Below are 11,967 nucleotides of genomic sequence, written 5' to 3'. Positions count from 1 at the left end.
AGTGCTTTTTTCGGCGAGATTTTTGACATGTTGTGTTTCCAATAAAAATAATCATAATAAAAGTGGTATAGTATTTTAGCTTAAGACGATAAACAAAAAAATTCTCTCAATATACAGAATTTCACAAATACAATGCAAANATCATAATAAAAGTGGTATAGTATTTTAGCTTAAGACGATAAACAAAAAAATTCTCTCAATATACAGAATTTCACAAATACAATGCAAAAACAATGCACTCATTTAAATTAACATATTATTTTTTGTTATTTAAGTAAGACAACAAAAATGTTGGAGTTACATTTATGTAATCAAATATTGTGATCAACAGTGTCAAATGCTTTAGCTAGGTTTAAATAGACAGCTGCGCATTTTTTTAATTTCATTTAAAGAACTATAAACTAATTGTGTCAGTCTTGCNTATTTTTTGTTATTTAAGTAAGACAACAAAAATGTTGGAGTTACATTTATGTAATCAAATATTGTGATCAACAGTGTCAAATAGCTTTAGCTTTAGCTAGGTTTAAATAGACAGCTGCGCATTTTTTTAATTTCATTTAAAGAACTATAAACTAATTGTGTCATTCTTACAAAGTTCGATCTGTGGCAATTTGGACACCATATTGAGGTTGTATAAACAAAATTTGGTGTTCATTTATTTTGGATAAAAGTAAAATTGTACCAGGAACTCATGAGATGACCAACAAGTAACATCATTATTGGGACCGTGCCATTGAATTATCTTGATGGCCACTTTAAAATTCGTCGGCGAGAGACTGGACACCATTTCAAGACACCTAAACGTATAAACGTTTATTACTCTTATGAATCCCTGGTACTGATTTTTGATATTTGTTAGATAATTTCGATCCGATCTAAAATATTGATAATGTAAACTAGTTGGGCGGTACCTCATGAAATCCTGGTACAAAATTTTTTTCTTGAAAACGTTTAATAAAGTAGCAACATGTATTGTTTAAGCCGTGATAATGGTACCATCTTTTAGGCAGAGGTCACATAGGAATAGAGTGCACATTGAATTAGCCGCTAATATTGGCTTTTTGGTCAGACTGATGAGACTATACAATTCGCCGCTGACTCCGGTAGCCGGTGTGTATTTGTCAGCGTTGGTTGAAATTGATCGTGCTCAACTTTTGGTAACAGATAGTAGTGGTTAATTATTTGTAGGTATGATCGGCTGACGACAGCCGGTAGTCTAGTAAACCTGATAACTGAATGAATATAAGTAGACCAATAGCAGATGAAAATGTTACCATGGAGCTAGCCGCTGATATTAAGCATTATACCCAACAACTGATCAATGGCAGTTAACATCAACCTAAAGTGACCTTGTAAAACGATACATTGCTCCAACTGCTGTTTAGAAATTATATATATTTAACGAAAAAATTTATTCGGAACTTAAATTATTACATATTTTTATGAAAGCTTAAGCATTTTGAAGAGGTGATAAATTTATATTATATGTACTATACCTCCATGAAAAAAACTCCTCTAAATACACTACATTTTTAGTTTGCTGGGAGCAATGCTTATATAATTCGGTGATTCAATCCTGATTATTATTCGATAATTCAAAGTCATCACATCTCAATTTTCAATTAAATTAATCCCATTAATTTTCTAAGAACTACAATCCTCCAAAATATTCTATAGTAAAGATTTTTGATTTTTAATATTATGTATATTTAGAGTATTAAAATTCCTGGAGATTTAGTTTTTGTTATCAGTAAAAATGTGAAAAATCTGTGTGTTAAATTACTTAATAAGATATAAGCTAAAACACTTTTTAAAGCTGGTAATGCACTCATAAATGTTTCACATGTTGTAAGTTATACGAGATTTAGCGATTCCAATATTCATGAAACTATCATATTTAAATTTTTAATTGAATATTTATAAATTAATAAAAGTTAATACAAATATTTTATTTTAATTATAATTAATAACATTGGTCAGATCAATATAATCAAGTTTCAATTAATTTATTGTCTTTATTTCAAATCTAGTCTTATAAAATTCTATTAAAATATTGCATTTGAAGGTTGCAAATCTGTATTAGTGACTGTAATCAACAAAAATAATGGTTAAAGTGTTAAATTAATATATATAAAGGGTGATTTTTTTATCATAACCCACTCAATTACTTAAACAATAAATATAATTTAAACTTTATTTTTTTTTTGTTATGTTTAGTTACACATTACTCATGAATTATTAACTATGTAATATTTTTTAAGTTCATCCCTTATGCCTTGGAGGGGGGTCAACTTTGTTTTTTTAGATGGTAACACATATTTTTAATTTAATAAAATGTTTGAGTTTTTAATTTATTAGTAAATGGCATTTGAATTTTAATATAACTTTATTAGCTTATTAGATATAAACATTTAAAGTTTCAAAATTTTGAGTTAATATAGATGTATAATACACATGGGATTGTAAATACAGGTAGCTAATTGGTTTTTTATGATATTGTTATCACAGTCACGGATTGTTTATTATCAATTATGACTATCAATAGATACACTTTTTGTATTGTCAGTTAGTGTATTTATAAACTCACAACAATGTACCTTACTATCATTGATAATAACAATGCTGTGTACCTGCTAATATCGATGTCATAAAAAATCAATTAGCTACCTGTATTTGTAATCCCTTGTGTATTAACTCAAAAATTTGAAACTTTAAATGTTTATATCTAATAAACAAATATAGTTATGCAAAAAATTCAAATGCCATTTACTATTGAATTAAAAACTCAAACATTTTATTAAATTAAAAATATGTGTTACCATTTAAAAAAACAAAGTTGACCCCCCTCCAAGGCATAAGGGATGAACTTAAAAAGTATTACATAGTTAAAAATTCAAGAATAATGTGTAATTATTTTGTTTGGTTGACTTATAAAAGTGTGTGTATAAATTTTAAGTTTGCTAGACCCACTTATTCCCGTCCCTCAAAGGGATTGAATTTTAATTTTACTTAATTAATTAGCCACAAGTGATCAATTTTTATTATAAAATAAAGTGTTTATGATATTTTCTGTAATTTTTTTTTATTTTCTTGTATAATATTTAAAAATAGTTAAAAAGCGCTAAATATCATATCTCATAGATTTTCACAAAATATTCAGTTTTTTTAATATAACTCGTTAAATTTAATATTTATACAAAAATGTTTCTTATTATTTTTTGTAGAATCATTTAGAATAAAAATGTATTCATAAGACTTTTTGTAATATTTAATGTTTTTCTTATAATTGAATCGATAAATTTAAAAATAGATTTTCACAAAATATTCAGTTTTTAACACGCTTAAATTAGTTTCACCTGTATGTAAGTATGTTTGTATGTAAATATGTTTGTATGTAATTAAGTTTGTATGTAATTAAGTTTGTAACTCTCCACGCTCACGTGTTATTATTTTCGCGTATCCAGTCGTCTATGGCCTTGAGACTAGACTGTCATAACTCCTTCAACTTACCCTGCTCACCACTCATTGTTAACAATATTTTCCTGTATAATTTTATTGTACGTATATATTAGGGTGTCCCTTATTTATAAAATTTAAAAAATATAAAGTGCCACCCCCTAGAATTATTCGAATACATGAAAAAATAAATTGTACAAAATTTGGAGACGATTGGTCAACTCTAAGACGTGCCCCAAGGGGGTTAAAAATAACCCCCCAAGGGTGATTTTTTAGTTTTTTATGTCTATCTCAAAAACTTTAGCTTTTGCGAAAAAGTTTATTTGGACTTATTTGTAGGTATATAATTTTTCTATAAAATGTATATATACAAAAATTTTCGAAAAGTTCTTATTTAGCCCTAAAAAAATAAAAACGTATGTGTTCTATTCTTGACGTTAAAATTGTTAATTTATAAATCGTTCATTGTAAAAACATAAAAAAAATTCATTTAACCGTTGTTTTAAATTTAATTTTCTATACATTTTTAATTCGACATTTTTTCTATTATTTATTATTAAAAACCTACAATTTTTAAAATTTTAATTTAAAAAAATTCATCAGAGTAAAATTAATACCGTCTCAGTTTCACATTGAAGCTAAAATAATGTTAACTTACAAATTTATATACAACCAGAAACTATTTACAAAAAAAAAGCGTACTAAAAAAAATTGACTACATATTTTAAATAATTTATCTTTTTTAAAATTCTTAGCATAATGTGCTTTTATTGCAATTAGGAAAACAACGCCGGTATTCTGTAACAATCTGTAATAGGTATTGTTTTTGTGCTTCGTTTTTTGTTAAAATATTATTATACTCTTCTATGAGTTTCACGCCCCTCTCTGCCAAATCATTTATAATTTTTAAAATATTTACTATTATTTTTCCTCTGATATATTGACTGTTGTCTTTCCACGACAAAGGATTGATATTTAAAAAATCTGTTTCAATGTCATATCTTTCAAACAACTTTTTTGACTCAGTTGAAATAAAATCATCTATACTTTTATTTTTAAAATCATAAATTTCATTTACTTCTATTACTATACATTTGTTTGTACATGGATCTTCTTCCCGATTATTTAATGAGTTTACCATTTTAATTTTAGTGTCTTCACATAAATCATCATAATAAAATGCCAATGCTGCCGATTCGGATACTAAGTACCATAAGTGACCCGAAATTTTTTTTTAATACTACTTAAGAAATATCTTTATCTATTGGTTCATAATCAATTATATTTTTAATAAATTGTAAATCTAAATTTGGCGCTAATGCAGCATTGGTGCACTAAACCATTGTTTAATATATAAACTTGTAATAAAAATACATAATGAACGAATATTTAACTCTTTGATTAACAATTCAAATTGGCTCCGAAACAAAAAAAAATGTTCAAACAATAAATGGCCTTGGCCATCCAACGAGCATGATGGATTGGGCCAGGAATTTTAAAATAAATTCCATGCAAATGTTAGGGCGTGTTATTTTATACTTACCATGCAGACATCACATTTATGAAATTATATTGAAAAGTGTTTTTGAAGTAAAATTTAATACGTCATCTGAACCAGATGTTCCTATTTTCAATAAATTCCAAAAGTCTTGGCAAAATATAAATAAAACAAATTACTTAAGTGTAATAGAAGATACTGTTATTTTAGAAAAATTAAAAACATAAAAGACGATATTTTGAAATTTAGTTTTGAACAATTACAAAAATACTAACCTCGAGATGACTATAAGAAACTTTTAGAATTGGTCATAATATTTTTTGGTGAAACACCTTTACATAGAATTTATTTTAAAATTCCTGGCCCAATCCATCATGCTCGTTGGATGGCCAAGGCCATTTATTGTTTGAAATTTTTTTTTGTTTCGGGGCCAATTTGAATTGTCAATCAAAGAGTTAAATAATATTCGTTCATTATGTATTTTTATTACAAGTATATATAGTTTCTGGTTGTATATAAATTTGTAAGTTAACATTATTTTAGCTTCAATGTGAAACTGAGACGGTATTAATTTTACTCTGATGAATTTTTTTTTAATTAAAATTTAAAAAATTGTAGGTTTTTAATAATAAATAATAGAAAAAATGTCGAATTAAAAATGCATAGAAAATTAAATTTAAAACAACGGTTAAATGAATTTTTTTTATGTTTTTACAATGAACGATTTATAAATTAACAATTTTAACGGCAAGAATAGAACACATACGTTTTTATTTTTTTAGAGCTAAATAAGAACTTTTCGAAAATTTTTGTATATATACATTTTATAGAAAAATTATATACCTACAAATAAGTCCAAATAAACTTTTTCGCAAAAGCTAAAGTTTTTGAGATAGACATAAAAAAACTAAAAAATCACCCTTGGGGGGTTATTTTTAACCCCCTTGGGGCACGTCTTAGAGTAGACCAATCGTCTCCAAATTTTGTACAATTCATTGTATCATTGATACGTTTACGTACTTAAGTCGCTTTACATATATATATATATATTCTAATTACTATTAAAACTTATATATTAATACGCTTTATTCTCATTAAGAGATATGTGGTGTATTCATTCCGATTACGGGGGATGATTCCCGTATCGTCATTTTTCGTCACTACCTCCACGTTGCAACCCAACCCGTTACAACCATGATATTGATAGTAACTACTATCATAACATGAAACTAAAAAGTAAAAAATATAATATAATAATTTTGTTGATCGCATTATTTACTAAAATAAAGTATTTATGATATTTTTTGTAATATTTTATTTTCTTGTATAATATTTAAAAATAGTTAAAAAGCGCTAAATATCATATCTCATAGATATTCTCAAAATATTCAGTTTTTTTAATATAACTCGTTAAATTTAATATTTATACAAAAATGTTTCTTATTATTTTTTGTAGGACATATCATTTAGAATAAAAAAGTATTAATAAGACTTATTGTAATATTTAATGTTTTGCCTATAATTGATAAAAAAAGGTAAGAAGTAAATGTTATTTTTCTGATGTTTTTTTTTAAATACAATTGCGTCCCCGTATGTCGCAATATACTCGTCACTACCATTTATATGAGATAACACTAGGCTACCTGTTTATGTCTACAATAATGGTATCTTATTATTTTTCCGTTTAAAATAATCATTTCTATTTATAGAAGTGGTTTATATTTATTTATTTCATTATATTTATATTCTCTAGATATCGTAGTTACGTTTTGTTTGTACAGTTGTTTGTAGTTTATATTATTTTTGAGTTTCTGATTTATTTAATTTAATTACATCCATTTAGTAACTAAAATATCAAGACAAAAAAAAACCCAGAACAGGGGGGTGGCAGCACAGTGTGGTTGTGGCATAGTTAGGTCCAGTGTAAATGATATCTGACAGTGATTAAAATTACTATAATAAAAAACGCTTCAATCCAAATCTGTGGATAGTGTTTAATTTAAAAAAAAAGTTTGTCAAAAAAGTAGGTCAAGTGAGAGCTGAGAAAATAAATGATAGCTACAAAATAAAACCACATAGTAAAATAATATTAATAGGAAATTCCTTCTCATGAGAGAACATTACAATAATGGGATCCTTGATATTTATTGAAGTTATTGAATCTAAATGAGATAAAAATCAAATGAGTTATACATTTTTTTCTAACTCAAAAAGAATTAAGAAAAAATTCAGTGTCACAGGCGTAAAAGACCAAAGTGTTACCATCTCAGAAACCATACGTCGCATTCGTCACTAAATAAAAATGGAAATTTAGCTAGTTTAAATTTTACAGTTATTTTTCTCGACTTCAAAGAAACAAAAAAATTTAATTATGTTTAACTTTTTATACTATGTCAATTAGATTGATATAATATTTATGGAAATCAGTGTAATCCCTTTATAATAAAATAAAATACAAAACCAAGAATTTTAACACAAAAATAACTTATTTTTGAATACGGTAGCTATTTTCACTATGAAAACAAAATAAACATAACGAGTTGTGTTAAAAAAACTGTTTTTCTGCCCTAAACCACTTAAAATCAACCCCTTTGAGGGACGGGAAAGGGTAGGTCTAGCAAACTCAAATTTTATACACACACTTTTATAAGTCAACCAATCAAAATGGGAGGGTCTTGACTATAAATTTTTGAAGTTCAAAATTAAGGACCACCTAATATATATACAGAGTGTAGCAGATCTAACTGACAACTCATATAACTTATGATCTACTATACATTTTATATTATAATATTAATAATATTTTATAATATACAACTATATTTAAAATATGTTTTATGTTATTCTTCGCAATTACAAAAAATATTTTAAAATTAATTTTTTCATTAAATTTTTTACAAGACTTGAAGATAATCATTTTATAGATAAGTTTTAAAGAAAAATTTTGATACTAAAAACTCTTATTTTAATTCAGTAGTTACGTTTATACAGAATTTTTATATTTGTTAAATTTGATTTTTTATACAATTTTATGAAACATGAACCTATTAAATTAAACTTCTTTTAGATAACGTTTTTATAATTTTTTTTTAATAAACTTAATATTACTACTACTTGTTTTTTCATGTCAATTACAAATGCTTATTTAAGTGTTAATAATTTTCATGGAAAAGAAGTCGCGTACTATTACCAGTAAATAACGTTATAAGTATTTACTTTCGTACTTGCTACATAATATGGACTAATACTTGATATCATAAGAAAATTGTATTGAGCGTCAACAACTATTATAAGTTATCAATTAAATCCGTTCGATTCTGTATGTACAAAGTGATCGGCTAACTATGTCTCTCATAATAACTTAAAAAAATACAAGTGTTATAAACAATTTTTTTTTCGTAATCATTATGGATCTTTTATGAGCTGTTTAACATGAAAATTTAAATTTCTACCACCATCCTTTATACTTAAAATACAAGTATCGATTTCATATTTTCAAATGGCAACCTTATTTTTTTTTTACACCATTAGATTTAGTTTAATAAAAAAAAACATGTTTTGTAAAAAAAATATTTTATTTTATTTAATATTAATCGCTCCACGGCTCTCTAAAGTTTAGGGTTTATTAAGAAAAAAAATATAATAGACTTGAACGTTATAGGCCGTACATCGATATGTGATACCAGTTTTATACACTTTGAACATACCGAGCTTACCTTAGTTATTCTAACTACGTGCGTTGACACAGTAAACCGGTAGCTCTTATCGTTACATAAAATAATAATGTGACCATGTTGGAAAAAATAATGAATGTTTTCATCAAATATCGTAAATTTTAAAGTAGCGTATCTTGTTTAAAATTCATAATTTTTTATTTGTTGTTTTCAAACATTTTTTTTTTATGACGAATAAAAATATATAAAAACAATATGGGGTTGCCATTTGAAAATCTGAAGTTGATACAAGTTCTGAGTATAAGGGGTGACGATAGAAATTTAATTTTTCATGTGAAACAGCTCATAATGATCCATAATGATTTAAAAAAAAAAAAATTATTTATAACTTGTATTTTTAAAGATATTACATGAGACATCACGCTGTATATATATAAAGTTAAACGTTGTTAATAATTAGCATTATTTTTCATCACCTAAATTTATCCTAAATTTAAATAAACCCATCAATTTTTATATTTAATGACTTGGAAAATTTGTTATTGTTATGAATTGAAATAGTTTAATAAATTAACTTGCAGTAACTATTTTAGTTATGTATTTTTAAATTTGTACCTATAAAGCGTTTTTATTAAATAAGTTAATGAAATAATATTGTATCTGTATATTATACAGATAATATATCAATTTTAATATAATAAATTTTATTATATTAAATGAGTGAATAACAATCATTTGTAAATTAAGTGTACTTTAAAAGAGAGTCAAAAAAGTATCATATTGGACTTAATGTCAAACAATACTTATAATAAAATTTGAAATCTTATTTATTAGAAGTTATTGACGAAAGAAGTATTTCGCATGATTCCCGAGGAGTTGCAAAAAGATGCGTATTATCTATGCCCTACTCACATTGCACCGGAGAAAAATTGGACAACTGAAAGCACGGCAGAGTTCGGATTAACATCTGTAGGAAATGTGTTGACAAATAAACAAGAGAGTCACGAAGGCAGTGTACTTAGTGTAATTCCTGAGGAGTGTGAGGAGTTGCAAGAAGACGTGCGAAGTATTTGCTCTCCTGTCATTATACCCCAGGAAAATTGCACAAATTATCGCAAGACAGAACGTGAAGTATCGGCTGTTGAAGGACCCTTCGTGGAAACGCGTGCGATTAAAGAAGGTGTTGTACGATTTTTTGGAAATAAGAAGAAACTTGATAGGATCATTTCATATGATGGAAAATGCTATACTTTCAAAAGAGTAAGCACATTATAATATGACTGTCTCCATGGTAAAATCGCGTAATCGACGTTTTAAAATTTTTTTTTTCAAATATATATATATTTAAACTTTAAACGTATTTTAAGCGTTTTTAGGAAAAAAGTAGGTTATTTTTCGCTTCCTTGAGAATAATTTTTAAAAATCGACATACGTGGTTTTGGTATGAAAACGATTATACATGTATATTGATTAGTTTAAGCAATTATAAAAAAACGCTAAAAATTAAAATTTTAAAGTATCTTTATTTTTTAGAAAGATATGATTGGATTCAATTGATATTATAGATTTCCTCAAAAAGTGAAGTTTGTCGTTAATGATTCATACCCAAATTGGGCGAAACCCTTATGTCCAACTGTAATTATAAAATGGTATAACAGTAAAAATAATTAAATAATTATTGTATTTTTTTTTAATCCACCGATGCTATTATTGTTAAAAGAATAAACTTTTTAAAAGGAATTGTATGCAGTTAGAAATTGATTCTTATAATTTTTATTATCCTTTCATAAAAATCTAAAAAAATTTAATAAAGCTTTAAGTTTGCAACTTTCTAGGTTATTTTTATTATTCTTACACGTATAGCATTATTTCAGCAAGCAGTTTGTACAATTTAAGTTAGTATGTAAATTTAATATTGTGGAAATTTACAGTATATCAAGTAAAAAAGTTATTATAAATTCATACCTATTGTAGGATATTTAAGTACTTAAAATAATTGATAAAATTGATGTATTATAAATTTAAATTATATTAATTAAATGTATTGCAAAGAACATCTAAAGTAATTGTTTATTAGTAATAATTTAAAAATATACTTTTCAAAAAATGGATATTGTTTAAACTGCCAATATATTATAATAACTATCTTTCAATTAATTTCAAAAATATTTAATGAATTTGCTTTATATAATACGTATCTTAATATTTTAGTGATAGTTTTTTCAATTAAAGTAAACAAATTGAAGTATATAAAATATATTTAATATAAATTATCATTATTAAATTATCGTATTTTATGTGACAATAAAAGTTATTTAATTAAAAAAAAGGTGTCTTTTACAATGTAGTGCAAGGAGCGATTTGTATTGTATTATTGTTTGTTTAGGATATGTAAGCTAATATGATGAGTAATATGTTGTATATTGCTAATCCTTATGTGAAACTGTATGAGTTCATTTATTGCATATTCGATAAGGATTATGTAAACAAAAATTAAAAGATTACACGCCCCTCAGCGGCGTCAGTACATCCTCGTTAGGCGCAGCTGAAATTTATTCGTTTTATTTAGCAATAGAAGAGAATATTACAACAAATATTATTAATGGTTAATGAAATCGACTAAAAGTACACCTTTATTTATAAGACTTATAAATAATGCAAAAACAAAAGTGAAAACACTAAAATTTAAAGAAAATGTAAATTTTGTTCAAGTTTATTATAAAAAATTAATTCGTTTACGACCTTCGATCCTTAATTTAAAAAGAAACAGTTTCTACAAAAAAAACTCGTAAAATTTAACAAATTTAGGAAGCCATACAAATGAAAAAATAAAAACATAAAGAAACCATAAAAATTCACAAAAATTTGAGAAGCCATAGGAACGCAGGAATAAAACACAAAGAAGCCATAAAAATTGTTAAATTTTCAGAAGCCATTGGAATGCAAAGATAAAAACATAAAGAAGCTATAAAAATTCACAAAATTTGGGAAGCCATAGAAATGTATAAATTATAAGTAGTCATTGCAATGCAAAAATAAAAATATAAAGAAGCCCTAAAAATTCACAAAATTTGCAAAGTCGAAGAAATTTATTAATTTTAAGAAGCCATTGTAATGCATAAAAAAAGAAGACATTAAAAAAAATAAAGAAAAGTAAAGAAAAGCAATATAAATGTAATAACAATAACATAAATAGGTGAGGAACAAAATAAAATGATTTAGCGCATTAATTTTTATAACGTATACAAATTCTGACATATTTTATAACAATACAAAGTCATAGTATGACTATAGAAATTCTTTTATCTCACTCGTAAAAGGTGTGTATCTGTGGCAAGT

At 25.5% G+C, this 11,967-nt stretch overlaps 1 protein-coding gene across 1 annotated transcript; it reads left to right on the top strand.

Moving 5' to 3' along the window:
* Window positions 1-572: 572 nt before the first annotated feature.
* Window positions 573-10,449, top strand: LOC126894934 (uncharacterized). Its single transcript, XM_050666313.1, has 3 exons — window positions 573-628; window positions 9,463-9,888; window positions 10,162-10,449. The coding sequence occupies exons 2-3, from the start codon at window positions 9,490-9,492 to the stop codon at window positions 10,183-10,185; spliced, it is 423 nt and encodes a 140-aa protein (XP_050522270.1). The 5' UTR covers window positions 573-628; window positions 9,463-9,489; the 3' UTR covers window positions 10,186-10,449.
* Window positions 10,450-11,967: the final 1,518 nt, after the last annotated feature.

This window comes from Daktulosphaira vitifoliae, unplaced genomic scaffold (assembly GCF_025091365.1).
Source record: "Daktulosphaira vitifoliae isolate Bord-2020 unplaced genomic scaffold, ASM2509136v1 Scaffold_1, whole genome shotgun sequence".
Taxonomy (NCBI): domain Eukaryota; kingdom Metazoa; phylum Arthropoda; class Insecta; order Hemiptera; family Phylloxeridae; genus Daktulosphaira; species Daktulosphaira vitifoliae.
The sequence above is the reverse complement of the archived record's forward strand: the minus strand, read 5'-3'. Positions and strand labels throughout refer to the sequence as shown.

What these genes read in the sequence shown, in the direction of transcription:
- LOC126894934 (XM_050666313.1), top strand. Translation starts at nt 9,490, where the DNA reads ATGATTCCCGAGGAGTTGCAAAAAGATGCGTATTATCTATGCCCTACT. An exon ending in AATGCTATACTTTCAAAAGA is followed by an intron (nt 9,889 to 10,161) that starts GTAAGCACATTA and finishes TTTATTTTTTAG; the next exon opens with AAAGATATGATTGGATTCAA.